General features: G+C 37.2%; 1 protein-coding gene across 1 annotated transcript in view; it reads right to left on the reverse strand.

Annotated features, from left to right (window-relative positions):
• The window catches only part of LOC123933607 (phospholipid-transporting ATPase ABCA3-like), a 189,307-nt gene that overhangs the window by 49,448 nt on the left and 119,358 nt on the right, over positions 1-20,501 (reverse strand). Inside the window, exon 22 of the mRNA XM_045992947.1 lies at positions 9,139-9,303. Coding sequence (XP_045848903.1) covers positions 9,139-9,303 — 165 coding nt within the window. The remainder of the gene's footprint in view (positions 1-9,138; positions 9,304-20,501) is intronic.

The following is a 20,501-nucleotide window of genomic DNA, read 5'->3' on the forward strand; positions in this document are numbered from 1 at the left end:
CATATGCAGTAACACTAAGTAAATCAAGGGCAGAAGCAAATTATACAAAGAATATCTGAAATGAACAACATAGAAATTTTTAAAAACTTAAATTTAAACTATAATATTAAATTACATATAAAGAACCTAATTTGATATATACCTTTGTTAAGACTTTATTCTAAAAAGAAGGAGAGGTAAATATTTTCTTAGAAATTTGAAAGAGGACAAGAAAATTTAAAATGTTGCAATCAACAAAATGGAAATTAAAAAGAGTTGAAAAGGGAGAATAAAAATGAAGGCTGATTCCTGAAAATGATGTATATTTATATTAGCCCTTGGTGAGGAAGTAATAAAATATATGGGAACCCCTCCCCCCAAGTATACTATATTAGCAAGGGGAAAGTAGAAAGGACGTACAGAAGAGAATAAAATAACTATATTCAATTTTATGTCAGTGACTGGAAATCAGAATAATTTTTTTTCAAAACTCATATTTTATAGCAACATTTGAAAAAGAAAATATAGATTTTTAAAAATTCCAGTTAGTTATCATACAGTATAATATTAGTTTCAGGTCTACAATATAGTGATTCAACACTTCCATACAACACCTGGTGCTTATCACAACTGCACTTCTTAATCTCCCTCACCTACATTACCCGTTCCTCCATCACCTTCCCTCTGGTAACCATCACTTTGTTCTTTATAGTTAATACTCTGTTTCTTGGTTTGTCTCTGCCTCTCTTGTCCCTGCCCCCATGCTCTTTTGTTTTGTTTCTTAAATTCCACGTATTTATGAAATCCTGTGGCATTTGCCTTTCTCTGGCTGACTTATTTTGCTTAGCATACTACTATTTAGCTCCATCCATGTCACTGCAAATGGCGAAGTTTCATATATATAACTCAGCCATATATATATATATACACCATATCTTCCTTATCCATTCATCACTCAATGGACATTTGGGCTCTTTACATAGTTTGGCTATTGTAGATAATGCTGCTATAAATACTGAGGCGCATGTATCCCATCAAATCAGTATTTTTGTATTCTTTGGGTAAATAACTAGTAATGCCATTGCTGGATCATAGGGTAGGTCTATTTAATTTTTTGAGGAACCTCTATACTGTTCTTGAGAGTGGTTTCAGCAGTTTGGATTCCCACCAACAGTGCAAGAGGGTTCCCCTATCTCCACATCCTCACCAACACTTGTTGATTGTGTGGTTGATTTTAGCCATTCTGATAGGTGTGAGGTGATAGCTTACTATGGTTTTGATTTGCATTTCCCTGATAATTAGTGATATCGAGTATCTTTTCATATCTGTTGGCCCTCTAGATGTCCTCTTTGGAAAAACGTCTATTCATGTTTTCTGTGCATTTTTAATTGGGTCATTCTTTTTTCAGGTGTTGAGTTTTATAAGTTCTTTGTGTATTTAAAATACTAACCCTTTATCTGGTTTGTCATTTGCAAATATCTTCTCCCACTCCGTAGTTTGCCTTTTAGTTTTATTGATTGTTTCCTTCACTGTGCAGAAGTTTTCTTTTTCTTTTTTTTAAAGTAGGCTTAAATCAAGTGCTTGAACTTATGACCCTGAGATCAGGATCTGAGTTGAGATCAAAAGTTGGATGCTTAACAGATATAGCCACCCAAGCACCCCTGTGCAGAAGCTTTTTACTTTAATGAAGTCCTAATAGTTTATTTTTGCTTTTGTTTCCCTTGCCTTAGGAGACATATCTAGAAGGAGGCTGCTATGGCTGGTGTCAAAGAGATTACTGCCTGTATTCTCTCATCAGATTTTTATGATTTCAAGTCTCACATTTTGGTCTTTAGTCCATTTTGGGTTTATCTTTGTATCTGGTGTAAGAAAGTGGCCAGGTTTCATTCTTTTGCATGTTGCTGTCCAGTTTTCCTAACACCATTTGTTGAAAAGTCTTTGTCCCATTGGATATTCTTTCCTGCTTTGTCAGAGATTAATTGGTCACTAGTCATGAGTTCAGAATCAATAGTTTTTTTTAAGATTTATTTATTTGACAGACAGAGATCACAAGTATGCAGAGAGGCAGGCAGAGAGAGAGGAGGAAGCAGGCTCCCCGCTGAGCAGAGAGCCCGATGCGGGGCTCGATCCCAGGACCCTGAGATCATGACCTGAGCCAAAGGCAGAGGCTTTAACCCGCTGAGCCACCCAGGCGCCCCTCAATAATTTTTGTTAATAAGTTGCCATACTCATGTGAATTGAACAATAGAAAAAATAGACCAATAACTGAAGAAGTTGGTAAAACTCTCCCAGGAAAAATATGACAAATTTAGACAGCTTCATAAGCTTAGCCATATCAAAAATCAAATAATTCCTATGTTACCTGAAAAATTTCAGATTTCCCACATTCAAATGGTCAGTTGAGCACACATATTTGCTTTTTTCCTTCCCTAAAATCTTTCAACTGTCATTAAAGATATACAAAAATGTATAAATCTATAAAAACATGGAGAATAGAACTGGGGGAAATAATGGGAAACAGATAACTTGAAATTTTATTGACTTTTTGTAAGAGGGAACGATGTCTCAGTGGGTAGTCATGCATAAACCACAGAAGAAAAAAAGCTGGGTTCTAAGAGACAAAATCCCAGAGAAGCTCTAAATGAAACACTTCTGTTATGGTCTTGTGAAACAGTATTTAGGGTATTTAATAAAGGTGTTGTACAGCTTTATTTCTACCTTATACCAGCCATACAAGCCTCCATTCTGTTCTTTAAACACATATGGTCTTTCCCTAATTTGAAGCATTTGTTCTTTCTCTTTCATCAGTCTGGAATATCATTCCTCCAGCTCTTCACTGGCTAGTTCAATCTCATTCTTTTAGTCATCAGATCCAATACTACTCTGCAGAGATGTCCTCTGTAAATGTTCTATCTGGAGTAGCCTAAATTACTTTTTAAGAAAGATTTTATATTTTTGGGAGAGAGAGTGAATGTGAAGAAGGGAGACAGCAGGGGAAAGAGAAGAGGTAGATGGAGAGGCAGGCTCCCCACTGAGCAGGGAGCTTGACACAGGGCTCAATCCCAGGATCCTGGGGATTATGACCTGAGCTGAAGGCAGATACTTAACTGACAGAGCCACCCAGGTGCCTGTGTCACTCTATCCAATTACCTCATTTATCCCTCTTGTTGTTTTATTTCTACATGTAACCACTGCTTTTATTTACTAACCTTTTAATTTTTTCCCACCTGTCGCAACCCTTACACTAAAAGCCTTGTGAAACCAGAGACCTGTCTTCCTCAGTATTAGAATACAAGGTACAGCAATAGTAAGAGTTCAAGAAAGAGAAAACAGAAGGGATGGAGGAAACGTGATAAATGAGATTATAGATTGTCTCCTAGCACTTAATGAGGACTAGAGCCTTTGGGTTGAAATTGCCATCAAATGCTAAACAAAATTAAGGGGGAAAATTGATGTCTGGACAGTTCATGATACAATTTCACAACATCAAAGATAATGATTTTCTGAAGATAGAAGTTTTCAGAGGCTATCTGCAAAAGGAAATAAAATAAAATTAACATCAGAGTCCTCCTAAACAATATGGTTTAACATCAGAAAAATCAATTAACTTAAGACATTATATTAAAAGAATAAAGCACCAAACCCCCATATGATCTCAAAGACACAGAAAAAGCACTTGATCTCACTGAAGGCAAAAACTCTTAATAAACTAGGAATAGAATGGATCTTCTCAAACTTATAAAGAGAATCTATGAAAAACCTCCAGCTAAAAATCATACTTAATGATGAATGACTGGATTGCTTTTCTCTTAAGACTGGGAACAAGGCGAGGATGTTTATTTCCATCACATCTATTCAACACTGTACTGGAAGTTCTAGTCAGTAAAATAAAATATAGAAAAGACCCTGAATGTCCAAGGAAATGTTGAAAAAGAGAAACCAACCTGGGGACATCATGTTGCCTGATTTCATGCTATATTATAAAGCTGTGATCACCAAGACAGCATGGTATTAGCAAAAAAAACAGACACATAGTTCAATGGAACAGAATAGAGTCTCCAGAAATGGGCCCTCAACTCCATGGTCAACTAATTTTCAGCAAATCAGGAAAAAATATCCAATGGAAAAAGAGAGTCTCTTCAGTAAATGGTGCTGGGAAAATTAGACAGTTATATACAGAAGAATGAAGTTGGACCATTCTCTTACACCATACACAAAGATAAACTCAAACTGGGTGAAAGACCTCAGTGTGAGACAGGAATCCAACAAAATCCTAGAGGAGAACATGTCTTCAACATCAGGCAAGCAACTTCTCTCAAGACCTGTCTCCAAAGGCAAGGAAAACAAAAGCAAAAATGATCTTTTGGGACCTCATCAAGGTAAAAAGCTTCTGCACATCAAAGGAAACAGTCAACAAAATTAAGAGGCAACCCACAGAATGGGAGAAGATATTTTCAAATAGGCTGGTATCCAATATCTATGAAGCACTTCTCAAACTCAACACCCGAAAACCAAATAATCCAGCCAAAAAATGGGCAGACAACATGAACAGACACTTCTCCAAAGAAAACATACAAATGACTAACAGACAAATGAAAAAATGTTCACCATCATTAGCCATCAGGGAAATTCAAATCAAAACCACAATAAGATACCACTTTGCACCAGTTAGAATGGCAAAAGTTAACAAAACAGGAAACAACAAATGTTGGAGAGGATGTAGAAAAAGGGGAACCCCCCTTACACTGTTGGTGGGAGTGCAGGTTGGTACAGCCACTTTGGAAAACAGTATAGAGGTTCCTCAGAAATTTAAAAATAGAGCTACCCTATGACCCAGCAATTGCACTACTGGGTATTTACCCCATAGATACAGATGTAGTGAAAAGAAGGGGCACATGCATCCCAATGTTCATAGCAGCAATGTCCACAATAGCCAAACATGGAAGGAGCCAAGATGCCTTTCAGCAGATGAATGGATAAAGAAGATGGGTACAAATATACAATGGAATACTGCTCAGCCATCAGAAAGGATGAATACCCACCATTTACATAGATATGGGTGGAACTGGAGGGGATTAAGGTAAGTGAAATAAGTCAAGCAGAGAAAGACAATTATAGGGTTTCACTCATGCAGAACATGAGGAATAGCACAGAGGACATTAGGGCAAGAATAGGAAAACTGAAGGGGTGGAAATCAGAGGGGGACATGAACCATGAGAGGCTATGGACTCTGGGAAAAAATCTGAGGGTTTCAGAGGGGAGGGAGTTAGGGTAGAATGGCGATGGGTATTAAGGAGGACACAGGTTGTAATGAGCACTATATGCAAATAATGAATCATAGAACACTGCATCAAAAACTAATGACGTACTGTATGCTAACTAACATAAATAATAAAAAAAAAAAGAAAGAAAAAATAAAAGATTATTCCTTCCTGGATGAATACCCAACTTTTGTAGCAACATGGACAGGACTGAAAGAGATTATGCTGAGTGAAATAAGTCAAGCAGAGAGAGTCAAGTATCATATGGTTTCACTTATTTGTGGAGCATAACAAAGAAAATGGAGGACATGGGGAGATGGAGAGGAGAAGGGAGTTGAGGGAAATTGGAAGGGGAGATGAACCATGAGACTATGGACTCTGAAAAACAACCTGAGGGTTTTGAGGGGGCGGAGGGTGGGAGGTTGGGGAACCAGGTGGTGGGTAGGGAGGTGGGGAGGGCACGTATTGCGTGGAGCACTGGGTGTGGTGCAAAAACAATGAATACTGTTACGCTGAAAAAAAAAAAGATTATTCCTTCCTTAATTTTGGAAGGAAGAAGTAAGGGTATTCACAAACAACATAACCCTCCATATGGGAAAAATCTTAAGGAATCAACAAGAAACTATTAAAACTAATAAACGAGTCAATTCATTGCACAGGATATAAGACCAAAAAGTCATAGTATTTTAAGTACATACAAAAAATCATTTGGATTTCCATATATGAGCAGTGAGTAGCAGAAAATAAAATTAAGAAAACAATGTCAAGGTTGTTTTGGCTATTTGGGAACTTTTGTGGCTCCATACATATTTTAGGATTATTTGTTCTAGTTTTGTGAAAAGTGCTGGTGGTATTTTGATAGGGGTTGTGTTAAATATGGATATTGCTTTGGGTAGTATGGACATTTAAACAGTATTTGTTCTTCTAGTCCTTGAATATGGAATGTCTTCCCATTTCTTTCTGTCATCTTCAATTTCTTTCATCAGTGTTTTATAGATTTCAGAGTACAAGCCTTTCACCTCTTTGATTAGGTTTATTCCTAGGCATCTTATTGTTTCTTGTGCAATTATAAATGGAATTGATTCCTTAATTTCTCTTTCCATTGCTTCGTTATTGGTCTATATATGCAAAATGTTTCTGTACACTGATTTTGTATCCCACAACTTTTCTGAATTCATGTAGTTTTTCAGTGGTCTTTTAGAGTACAATCTCATGTCATCTGCAAATAGTGAAAACGTTACTTCTTCCTTGCCAATTTGGATGCCTTTTATTTCTATTTGTTGTCTGATTGGTGTGGCTAGGACTTCCAGTACTATGTTGACTAAGAGTGGACATCCTTTACAAAAAACGGATGCAAAGGGGCACATGCAATCAAATGTTTATAGCAGCACTATCAACAATAGTCAAACTATGGAAAGAGCTTAAATATCCAACTGATGAATGGATACAGAAGATGTGGTATATCTCAATCCCATTTATCACGTATTGCATGAAGCACTGGGTGTTATACGTTAAAAATGAATCTTGGGCGTGCCTGAGTGGCTCAGTGGGTTAAGCTGCTGCCTTCAGCTCAGGTCATGATCTCAGGGTCCTGGGATCAAGTCCCGCATTGGGCTCTCTACTCAGCAGGGAGCCTGCTTCCTCCTCTCTCTCTGCCTGCCTCTCTGCCTACTTGTCATTTCTGTCTGTCAAATAAATAAAATCTTAAAAAAAAAAAATGAATCTTGGAACACTACATCAAAAACTAATGATGTATTGTGTGGTGACTAACATAACACAATAAATAAATCTACAGTGAGTCTCTTAAACACACACACACACGAAGATGTGGTCTATCTATAGAATGGAATATTACTCAGCTATCATAAAGAATGAAAGCTTGTCATTTGCAATAACATGCACGGAACTAGAGTGTATTAGGCTAAATGAAATAAGCCAGACAAAGAAAAACACCACATGGTTCAACTTATATGTGGAATGTAAGAAACAAAACATGAATATAAGGGAAGGGAAAGAAAAATAAAAAAAGAAAAACAGAGAGGAAGGCAAACAATAAGAGACTCTTAATTACAGAACAAACAGAGTTGCTGGAGGGAAGGTGGGTGGAAGCATGAACTAAATGATGGTCATTAAGGAAGGCATGTGTTGTGATGAGCACTGGGTGTTATATGTAAGTGATGAATCACTAAATTCTACTCCTGAAACTAACACTATATATGTTAACTAACTTGAAATAAAATCTTGGAAGAAAAAAAAGAGTGGAATCCTTGTCTTCTTCCTGACCATAGAGGAAAAGTTCTCAGTTTTTCCCTATTGAGGATATTAGGTGTGGGTTTTCCATATATAGCCTTTATTATGTTGAGCTATGTTCCCTGTAATCCTACTTTGTTAAGGGTTTTTATCAGGAATCAATGTTGTATTTTGTAAGATGCTTTTTCTGCATTCAGGGAAATGATCATAACATTCTTATCCTTTCTTTTATTAACATGGTGTATCATGTTGATTGATTTACAAATATTGAACCACCCTTGCAAACCAGGAATACATCCCATTTGATTGTGGTGAATGATTTTCCTCCCAAGTTTTTCTTTACATTTAAATTTAGTTTACATAGAATGCAATTGCACTACTAGGTATTTAACCAAGGATACAAAAATACTGATTCAAAGGGATACATGCACTTGTACTTATAAATGCAACTGATTCTATTTATATGAAATATCCAGAAATATTAAACCTATAGAGGCAGAGGATATCTGGACTGTATGTGGTAATGAAAATTAACTGTAAACAGGCCTGAGGGATTTTTTTCAGATATGGAAATATTCTGACATTGGTTTGTGGTAATGGTTGTACAGCTTTATAAGATTCTTAAAAATAATAAGTAAAATAAATTAATTAAAACTAGTGACTGGTACATAAATAATAACTGAACAGAGTTATTCTTAAAAATCAGAGAGAGGAATTTATGGTCAAAATATGATATAAACTAAAATGTGATATAGTTTTTCTTATTCAGAGATTATAAAAAAATATAATCCATTTGGGTTTTTTTTTAAGATTTTATTTTTTTATTTGAGAGAGAGAGAGAAAAAGAGCATGACCAGGGGAAAGAGGGAGAAGCAGATTCCTCGCTGAGCAGGGAGCCCAATGTGGTGCTCAATCCCAGGACCCTAGGACCATGACCTGAGCCAAAAGCAGATGCTTAACTGACTGAGCCACCCAGGTACCCTGAAAATATAATCCATTTGATATTTCTTATTTAGGCAAATATGAGTACATTTTTCTTTCTGTGGCAACATATAAATTATTTGGTTTAAGAATGAATCACACACACACACATATACACGCACATTCAGAGTAAATATGCTTGCTATTTCTCAATTTTAAAAATCAATTTAAAATATGAAATTAGATAATTTAGTAGAATGTATTTTTTCCTGATTTTGATATGGCTGTGAATTTACCTTTCTTTACCTGTGTGACACAGGTAAATGGCCCAGAGAACTCATTTAATGTTCAGTTTAGTAACAAGTTCAGTTTCCTCATTTATAAAACTGAGATAATAATGGCTAACTTGTAGGGTGTTCTGAGAGCTTAAAACAATGTATATAAAGCTATTTTCACATAGTATGTGAGTTACTAGGAGTAACTCATTCTAAATCTGGTGGTGACTTGATGAAATTTATCTTAGATTTTATTTTGAGGCTTCTCTTTATCCCCACAGTCTATGAAAATAATTTTGGTACAGAAAAACTTTGGTACAGAAAGGCACTCAAAACAGCAAGCCTATCTTCATTGGAGTAAGGACAGGTTTATCTTCCACAATAATGGTAAATGTGAAAACCTGGAAAGGAATAGATTTCTTTTAAGGACCCATGGATCCTGAGATACTCACACATTTTATTGCACTTTGCAAGTATACTTGGAATTTGCCTGGCACACAGATTTTTCATCTCATAGTCATCAAAGAATTTGCTGATACACATTGCAAAGTTGTAACTAGGAAGCATCACTAAGATACTATCTATGAGGGTTGTGGCATAGTGAGGAAACTCAAGACCTATGATTTAAAAAATGATAGATTAGCTTTTTAATTATAATAAAGAACTTCCTATTACTTCCCCAAGATGACTAAACCATTCATTTTGTAAGCCAGAGAATTACCAATCTAACACATTATCCTTGAGAAAACATTAGTTAGTAAGTCACTAAACTTGTTCACCTTGATAGCTTGTGGCTTGGATTTGTCAGTTACAGAGTTCAAGAGGAGGCTTTTGCTAATGCTAGGGAACTAGGATCTGTTTTCTTCCCTCTTTATGTGTGGGTCTGCTATTAAAATCCCCATCTCTTGGCTCTAAGTCTTTCTACTCTTCTGTGTTCTCCATCCAGGTTACAAAACAGAAAAGGATGGGATTCTGAATCCCACTTTATTTTTGGCTTCTGCATTCTAAAATTTCTTGCTAGATGAGTGAGGTATTTAAAAGAATCAATAAGATCAATAAACCATTGGCCACACTAATCCAAAAGAGAGAAGGCTCAGATTAATAAAATTATGAATGAAAAGGGAGAGATCACAACTAACACAAGGAAATAGAAACAATCATCAGAAATTATTATCAACAGTTATATGCCAATAAGTTAAGCAACCTTGATGAAATGGATGTATTCCTGGAAAACTATAAACTCCCAAAATTGAACCAGGAAGAAATTGACAACCTGAATAGACTGGTATCTAGTAACGAGATTGAAGCAGTGATCAAAAACCTCCCAAAACACAAGAGCCCAGGACCTGACGGATTCCCTGGGGAATTCTACCAAACTTTCAAAGAAGAAATAACACCAATTCTCCTGAAGCTGTTCCAAAAAATTGAAACAGAAGGAAAACTTCCAGACTCTTTTTATGAATCCAGCATTACCCTGATCCCCAAACCAGGCAAAGACCCCACCAAAAAAGAGAATTTCAGACCAATATCACTGATGAATATGGATGCTAAGATTCTCAACAAGATCCTAGCAAATAGGATCCAGCAGCACATTAAAAAGATTATCCACCATGACCAGGTGGGATTCATCCCTGGGCTACAAGGATAGTTCAACATTCGCAAATCAATCAATGTGATAGAACAAATCAATAGAAGAAAAGAAAAGAACCACATGGTCCTCTCGATTGATGCAGAAAAAGCATTTGACAAAATCCAGCATCCATTCCTGACTAAAACGCTTCAAAGTATAGGAATAGAGGGAACATTCCTGAACTTCATAAAATCTATCTATGAAAGACCCACAGCAAATATCATCCTCAATGGGAAAAAGCTTGCAGCCTTCCCTTGAGATCAGGAACACGACAAGGATGCCCACTCTCACCACTCTTGTTCAACATAGTATTAGAAGTCCTAGCAACAGCAATCAGACAACAAAGAGAAATAAACAGTATCCAAATTGACAATGAAGAAGTCAAACTGTTTCTCTTCACAGATTACATGATACATGGAAAACCCAAAAGACTCCACCCCCAAACTACTAGAACTCATACAGCAATTCAGTAATGTGCCAGGATACAAAGTCAATGTATAGAAATCAGTTGTTTTCTTACACAGTAACAATGAAAATACAGAAAGGGAAATTAGAGAATTGATTCCATTTACTATAGCACCAAGAACCATAAGATACCTGGGAATAAACCTAACCAAAGAGGTAAAGGATCTGTACTCGAGGAACTACAGAACACTCATGAGTGAAATTGAAGAAGACACAAAAAGATGGAAGACCATTCCATGCTCTTGGATTGGTAGAATAAACATTGTTAAAATGTCTATACTGCCTAGAGCAATCTATACTTGTAATGCCATTCCGATCAAAATCCCACCGGTATTCTTCAAAGAGCTGGAGCAAATAATCCTAAAATTTGTATGGAATCAGAAGACACCCCGAATTGCTAAGGAAATGTTGAAAAAGAAAAACAAAACTGGGGGCATCACGTTACCTGATTTTAAGCTTTACTACAAAGCTATGATCAGCAAGACGGCATGGTACTGGCATAAAAACAGACACATAGACCAGTGGAACAGAGTAGAGAGCCCAGATATGGACCCTCAACTCTATGGTCAAATAATCTTCGACAAAGCAGGAAAAAATATACAGTGGAAAAAAGACAGTCTCTTCAATAAATGGTGCTGGGAAACTGGACAGCTATATGTAGAAGAATGAAACTCGACCATTCTCTTACACTGTACACAAAGATAAACTTGAAATGGATAAAAGACCTCAACATGAGACAGGAATCCATCAGAATCCTAGAGAACATAGGCAGTAACCTCTTCGATATCAGCCAGAGCAACTTCTTTCAAGATATGTCTCCAAAGGTATTTGAAACATTTAAACAATTTTTATACCCCAGTGTTTATAGGGGCATTATCAACAATAGCCAAATTATGGGAAGAGTGCAAACATTCATCAGCTGATGGATGGATAAAGAAAATGTGATATTCCATATACATGTATGTGGTAATATGGAATATTACCATAAAAAAGAATGAAATTTGCAACAACTTGGATGGAGCTACAGAGTATTATGCTAAGTGAATAGTCAGAGAAAGATAAATACCATGTGATTTTACTTGTGTGGAATTTAAGAAATGAAACAGATGAACATGGAGGGAAAAGAGAGAAGCAAACCATAAAACAGACTCTTAACTATATAGAACACACTGAGGGTTGCTGGAGGGGAGATGGGCAGGGAGTATGGGCTAAATGGGTGATGGGTATTAAGGAGGGCACTGGGTTTTGTATGAAAGTGATGAATCACTAAATTCTACAACTGAAACAAAAAAATAGAAATGCTTGCCAAAAAACAAAAACAAAAACAAAAACCAAACCCCAGGGCACCTGGGTGGCTCAGTGTCTTAAGCCTCTGCCTTCGGCTCAGGTCACGGTCTCAGGGTCCTGGGATCGAGCCCCGCATCAGGCTCTCTGATCAGCAGGGAGCCTGCTTCCCCCCCTCTCTCTGCCTGCCTCTCTGCTTACTTGTGATCTCTCTCTCTCTCTCTGTCGTCAAAAAAAAAAAATCTTAAAAAAAAAAACCCAACAATTTTTAATCCAATGTATATTGTGGTTTAAGTGTGAGGGCAATTCACAATTTTCATTCCTTCATCCTTCTGAACATAGAAGTCTACACTGAATTTCTCATTGCCAAATCCAATAGTATCTGTGTCACATTTCTTCTGTTTGTCCCTTCAAACCAGTACTCTACCCTTCTCCATTACATTTTCTGTCCTGGGAAGATTATCTGTGTAAACTAAATTAAGGGACTTCTTTGCTTCCTGGCTTCTGGTTGGTCTAGACTCATGGGAAGTGCTGGTTGGGAAGAGGGATGTTTCACTACTATGCCCACTTTGTGAAAAAATTTCAAGCTGTGCATTTATGGTCTCTGTACTTTATGCAAGCTATACTTCAGTAAAAAGTAAAAATAAATATTATTGAAGAGCTCTGTGTTGATTGTCTTCTGTAAGGTAAGATGATGGTAACATATGTTGCAATGGAATTTGCTTTCCTTGATATCAGTGGGAATAATGGGATCCTAGAAAGGAGAAGACTGGTGGGAGAACTTGACTATTAGAAAGAAGACAGGAAACACTACCACAACAAACGACAAGGATAGAATGGTAATCAGATATTTTTTTTTCAACTATGGGAATGGAATTGATTTTTAAACTCAGTATCTCTTGCAGACAAATTTTATTTTTTTTAAAGATTTTATTTTTAGGAGGATGCAAGATGGTAGAAGTGTAGGGGACCTCATTTCATCTTAGCAGGATAATTATGAAACCATTCTGAATATCCATGAATTCAGCCTGAGATATATGAAAATATATCTGGAACTCTACGAGTAGAAATGTGTTTGCTTTTTGCAAGGTAGGAGGTGCAGATACATGAATCTGAGGGGAGATATTGCAAGATAAATGGAGGGGGGAGGGAGCCTCCTTAGTTGGCTACCAGAAAGTGATACAGCCCCAATGGGCAAAATCAGAACCCTTAGAAATCTGCTCTAGTGAGAGACATCCCTGCCTGAAGGGGGCTCAGGAGATGAAAAGGGCAGAATTTTAGGTAGGTCCATGTGGTCTCAGGATTCCGGGAGTGACAGAACTAACAGGGGAGCCTGAGCCAATAGAGTGCTCAAGCAGTGGAACTGGGAGACTGGTTATGGTGAGCCCAGGAGGGGCTCTCAGTTTTGGTCACCATATACCACAAGCCAGACATATCGGGTGACTGCTTTCTACCTGAGCACCCTGAAAAGGACTGGAATGTGCAGACCATCTGCCATCTCATGGGGAAGGGTGCAAATGGGTGCATCCATGACCATGCAACAGCTCTCAGGGAAGTGGCCCAGGAAAGGACAGTAGGGTGACACTCAGCCATCCCCTGGGAGTGGCGGAACAGGTATGCCAACGAGCCTGCAACTGCTCTCAGCCCCAGGGCACACAAAGGGCAATAACGTGGGTCCCTTGGACTCCCCTGCAAGAGGACTGCTGTGGGCACACACCACAGGAGTCTGTGGAGTATGGAACACATAAAAGTGGGGACTGTTTGTTCCAGAGGGTTTACTCAAGTGGGGGGGGGGTCATGATCTTTTGGCTCTAGGGCTGAAGATTGGGGCATAGCCATTTTTATTCTACTCCTCTAAAGAGGTGCAGAAAGCCTTCATGGAACAAAAGCCACACAGAGGGTGCCACCCCACCCAGGCAAAGACACCTGAGAAGGAGCATAGTGGGCCCCTCCCCCAAGACCAATGGAAAGAACAGGTACACAACTGCTTTATAGATCCCAGAAGACTGTAAAACTCCAACGCTAGGGAAAAATAGTATATAGAACCCGAGGAATTTTTCTCACCATTCATTTATTGAAACTTTCAGTCTAAAATTTTACATTTCCTTTATTTTCTTTTTTCCCATTTTGACTAGTTTCTTATCAACTCTTTGTTTTTAAGTAGCTTTTCAACTTTTGTTTTTTACATCTACATTTTATAGACATATACTTCATTTTTGGCCTTTTTTCACTCTATTCCATTTTATCTTTGTGTATATATATATATATAAAGTTTTGCTTTCTTTGCAATTTTGGGATTTAGTGTCTTCTAACATAGAGACAAAAATTCACCCGGGAACAAGTGGATCACCTTGCTTCGTCTACCCTGTGAGATTATATTCTCTCTTCTCCCCATCTTTTTTCTCTTTCTTTTTTGTTTCATTTGCTTTTCTGTTTTGGATTCCAACCACTTTGGATTTGTCTAGTGTGTATTTTGCTTGGGTCACTGTTGATATTTTTGATTCCGCTCACTTGCTAACCCATTCTTCTCTGGGCAAAATGACTGAAAGGATGAATTCAAAACAAAAGAAAGAACCAGAGGTAATGTTCTCTGCCACAGATCTTATGGATATAAGTAAAATGTCCAGATGGAATGCAGGATTAACAATTATAAAGTTAACAGCTGGGCTTGAAAAAGCATAAAAGACAGAGAATCTCTTAGTGCAGAAATGATATCAAGCCAAAGTTAAAAATGCTGTAACTGAGATGCAGTCTAAATTGGATGATGTAACAGCTAGAGTGAATGAGGCAGAAGAGACAGTAAGTCATCTGGAAGACAGGCTGATGGAAAAGAAGGAAGTTGAGGAAAAGAGAAAAGCAACTAATAGCCCATGAACAAAGGCTTTGAGAAATTAATGAAATATACCAATGGCAGAATTATTGGGGTACCTGAGGTGGGAGAGAGAGAGGGGGGGCCAGAAGTTATATTTGAGCAAATCATAGTTGAGGACTTCCCTAATCTTGGGAAGGAAACAGGCATTCATGTCCAAGAAGTAGAGAAGACCCCTCTCAAAGTCAATAAAAATAGATCAACACCCTGACATATAATAGTGAAGCTTCCAAATTTTAGAGAAAAAGAGAATCTTGAGAACATCTCAAGACATGAGTCTCCTTACTTACAGAGGGAAGAACATCAGACTAACATGAGACCTATCCACAGAAACCTGGAAGGGCAGAAAGGGCTGGCATGATATATATTCAGGGTACTAAATGAGAAGAAAATGCAGCCAAGAATACTTTATCCAGCAAGGGTGTAATTCAGAATGGAAGAAGAGATAAAGAGCTTCCAGGACAGACAGAAACTGAATGAATATATGACCACCAAACCAGCCTTGCAAAAAATATTAAGGGGGAATCCTGTAAGTGAAGAGAGAGCCCAAGAGTAACAGACCAGAAAGAAACAGAAACAGTCTACATAAACAAGGGCTTTACAAGCAATACAATGACACTAAATTCCTATCTTTCAATAGTTACTCTGAACATGAATGGACTAAATGCTCCAACCAAAAGACTCATGGTATCAGGTTGGATAAAAAAGCAAGACTCACCAATATTCTCTCTGCAAGAGACTCATTTTAGACCTAAAGACATCTCCAGACTGAAAGTGAGGGGGTAGAGAACCATTTACCACACTAATGGACCTCAAAAGAAAGACTGGTTAAAAATCCTTATATCAGACAAATTAGATTTTAAACCAAAGACTGTAATAATAGATGAAGAGAGACACCATATCATACTTAAAGGTTCTACCCAACAAGAAGATCTAACAATTGTAAATATTTGTGCCCTCAACATGGGAGCAGCCAACTATATAAACCAATTAATAATCAAAGTAAAGAAACACATTGATAATAATACATTAATAGTAGGGGACTTCATTATCACACTCAGAGCAACTGACAGGTCTTCTAAGCAGATCAACAAAGAAACAAGCGCTTTGAATGACACACGACCCAGATGGATTTCACAGATATATACAAACATTCCATCCTAAAACAACAGAATATTCATTCTTTTTGGGTGCACATGGAACTTTCTCCAGGATAGATCACGTACTGGATCACAAATCAGGTTTTAACTGATACCAAAAGAATGGGATTATTACCTGAATATTTTCAGACCACAATTCTTTGAAACTGGAGCTCAATCACAAGAGGAAATTTGGAAAGAATTCAAATACATAAAGGCTAAAGAGCATCATACTAAAGAATGAATGGGTCAACCAGGAAATTAAAGAAGAATTTTAAAAATTCATGGAAACTAATGAGAATGAAAAGACATCTGTTCAAAACCTTTTGGATACAGCAAAGGCGGTCCTAAGAGGGAAATACATTGCTATACAAGCCTCTCAAAAAATTAGAAAAATCCCAAATACACAAGCTAACTTTACACCTAAAGGAGCTGGAGAAAGCACAACAAATAAGACCTAAACCAAACAGGAGAAGAGAAATAATAAAGTTTAGAGCAGAAATCAATGAAATAGAAACCAGAAGGACAGAATAGATAAACAAAACTAGAAGCTGGTTCTTTCAAAAAATTAATAAGATCAATAAACCTGTAGCCAAATTTATCCAAAAGAAAAGAGAAAGGACTCAATAAAATCATGAATGAAAGGGGAGGGATCACGACCAACATCAAAGAAATGCCAACAATTTTAAGAACATATTATGAGCAACTATATGCCAAAAAATTAGGCAATCTGGAAGAAATGGATGCATTTCTAGAAATTTATAAACTGCCAACTGAAACTGGAAGAAATAGAGAATCTGAACAGACCAATAACCAGCAAAGAAATTGAATCAGTAATCAAAAACCTCCCAAAAAATAAGAGTCCAGTGCCAGATTGCTTCCCAGGGAAATTCTACCATTTAAAGAAAAAATAATACGTATTCTACTGAAGTTGTTTCAAAAAATAGAAATGGATTTTCTATTCAACAAAATAGAAAACTTCCAAACTCTATGAGGCCAGAATTACCTTGATCCCAAACCAGACAAAGATCCCATCCAAAAGGAGAATTACAGACCAATAACCCTGATGAACATGGACGCCAAAATTCTCACCAAGATAAGAGCCAATAGGATCTGACACTACATTATAAGGATTATTTTTTTAAGAAAAAGAATAAAAAGATTATTCACCATGACCAAGTGGCATTTATTCCTGGGATGCAAAGGTGGTGCAACATTTGCAAATCAATCAACATGCTGGAGCACATTAATAAAAGAAAAGACAAGAACCATATGATCTTCTCAACTGATGCAGAAAAAGCATTTGACAAAATACACCATCCTTTCTTGATTAAAACTCTTCAAAGTCTAGAGCTAGAGGGAACATATCTCAATATCATAAAAACTGTATGAAAAGCCCACAGTGAATATCATTCTCAATGGGAAAAAACTGAGAGCTTTTTTCTTAAGGTCAGGAACATGACAGGGATGCCCACTCTCACCACTGCTGTTCAACATAGTATTAGAAATCCTAGCTTCAGCAACAAGACGACAAAAAGAAATAAAAGGCATTCAGATTGGCAAAGAGGAAGTAAAATTCATTCTTCACAGATGACATGATACTCCATGTGGAAAACCCAAAAAACACCACGAAAAATTTGGTAGAACTCAAACAGCAACTCAGCAAGGTGGCAGGATACAAAATCTATGCACAGAAATCAGCTGCATTTCTATACACTAACAATGTAACTTAGAAAGGGAAATTAAGGAATCAACTCCATTTATAATAGCACCAAAGTCCATAGGATACCTAGGAATAAACCTAACCAGAGGTAAAGGATCTACACTCTAAAAACTACAGAACATTTATGAAAGAAATCGAGGAAGACACAAAAAGATGGAAAAACATTCCATGCTCATGAATTGGAAGAATAAACATTGTGAAAAAGTCTATGCTTCCTAGAGCAACATACACTTTCAATGCCATCCCTATCAAAATACCATTGACATTTTTCACAGAGCTGGAACAAACAATCCTAAAATTTGTAGGGAAACAGAAAAAGACCCTGAATTGACAAGGGAATGTTGAAAAGAAAACCAAAACTGGGGGCATCACAATCCCTGACTTCAAGCTTATTACAAAGTTGTGATCATCAAGATAGCCTCGTATAGGCACAAAAAGACACATAATTCAATGAAACAGAACAGAGAGCCCAGAAATGGACCCTCAACTCTATGATCAACTAATCTTTGACAAAGCAGGGAATAATATCCTATGGAAAAAAGACAGCCTCTTCAATAAATGGTGCTGGGGGAAATTAGACAGCTATATACAGAAGAATGAAGCTGGACTACTTTCTTACACCATAAACAGAGATAAACTCTAAATGAATGAAAGACCTCAGTGTGAGACAGGAATCTATCAAAATCCTAGAGGAAGACACAGGCAGCAATGTCTTCTAACTTGGCTGCAGCAACTTCTTTCAAGACTCACCTCCAAAGACAAATGAAACAAAGCCAAAACTGAACTATTTGGACCTCATCAAGATAAAAACTTCTGCACAACAAGGAAACAGTGAACAAAGCTAAAAGGTAACCCACGAATGGGACAAGATATTTGCAAATGACATTGCAGATAAAGGGCTTGTATCCAAAATCTATAAAGAACTTCTCAAACTCAACGCCCAAAAAACAAATAATCCAGTCAAGGAATAGGCAGAAGATATGAACAGACACATGGACGGGACTGGAAGAGATTATGCTGAGCGAAATAAGTCAAGCAAAGAGAGTCAAGTATCATATGGTTTCACTTATTTGTGGAGCATTACAAAAAACATGGAGGACATAGGGAGATGGAGAGGAGAAGGGAGTTGTGGGAAATTGGAAGGGGAGATGAACCATGAGAGACTGTGGACTCTGAAAAACAACCTGAAGGTTTTGAAGGGGCGGGGGGTGGGAAGTTGGGGAACCAGGTGGAGGGTAATAGAGAGGGCACGTATTGCATGGAGCACTGGGTGTGGTGCAAAAACAATGAGTACTGTTACGCTGAAAATAAATAATTTATTTAAAAAAAAAAGATATGAACAGACATTTTTCCAAAGACATACAAATGGCCAAGAGACACATGAAAAATGCTCCACATCACTTGTCATCAGGGAAATACAAATCAAATCCACAATGAGATACCACCTTACACCAGTTAGAATGGCTAAAATTAACAACACAGAGAACAACAAATGTTGGTAAGGATGTGGCAAAAGGGGGAATGTAATCTAGTACAGCCACTCTAGAGAACTGCATGGAGGTTCCTCTAGAAGTTAAAAATAGAGTTTATGACCTACCAATTGTACTCCTGGGTATTTATCCCATAGATACAAATGTAGTGAAATGAAGGGGTACCTGCATCCTAATGTTCATAGCAGCAATGTCCACAATAGACAACCTGTGGAAAGAGCCAAGATGTCCTTCAACGGATGAATGGATAAAGAAGATGTGGCTTATATATATACAAAGGAATATTACTCAGCCATCAGAAAGGATGGATTCCTACCATTTACTTCGACATGGATGGAACTGGAGGATATTGTGCTAAATGAAATAAGTCAATCAGAAAATGACAATTATCATGTGGTTTTACTTATATGTGGAATATAAGAAATTGGGTAGAGAAACAAATGGAAAGGGAGGAAAAACTGAATGGGAAGAAATCAGAGAGGGAGACAAGCCATGAGAGACTCTCAACTCTGGAAAACAAATTGAGGGTTTGTGGAAGGGAAGGTGAGTGGACAACCTGCTAGGAGAAATAGCCTTCAGTTCCACCTGGTGTCAGGGAAAATTTCAAGTTGATCTTGGTGCGAGAGTCCAAAGTTTAATTTACTAGTAGAGGAAATATTTAGAAATGAAATACATGCAAGACACAATGGGTAAAAGATCCTTTAATAGGACAGACTACTGGTAGAATCTATAGGTAGTATAAAAGTGATTGACAGTAGTACTATTTCAGAGAATGAGCTCAAGTCTTCCCCATATGGAATACTACTACTCTTTGGAGAGCTGTGCAAAAGAATAAGAAAGCTATTTCTGGTTCATTCACTAAATTTCATTTTGTGGAAGGCCAAGGCATAAAATTAGGGAATGAGTCTGGAAGCCTCTTTTGGTGGGGTTCTGCCACTTAAGGCAGGGTTGAATGGATGAATACAGTTCAAAATTCCTGTTTACAAGAAATTAAAAATAGAATCTTCTAAAAACAAACAAATCCCATTTCTGATAATCACCAGTGGAATCTGACTTTCTTTAAATTTCATAATCAGATAAATAAATTAAAAAAATTCATAATCAGAGAAGGAATATGGGAAATTCCTCTCATGCCTGAAAGGAATAAACTGATTTAATGATGACTCATTTGTTGCATAATTTATTATTTCTTTCTGAAGAAAATTCTCCTTAGGA

This window comes from Meles meles, chromosome 21, assembly GCF_922984935.1.
Source record: "Meles meles chromosome 21, mMelMel3.1 paternal haplotype, whole genome shotgun sequence".
Taxonomy (NCBI): Eukaryota; Metazoa; Chordata; class Mammalia; order Carnivora; family Mustelidae; genus Meles; species Meles meles.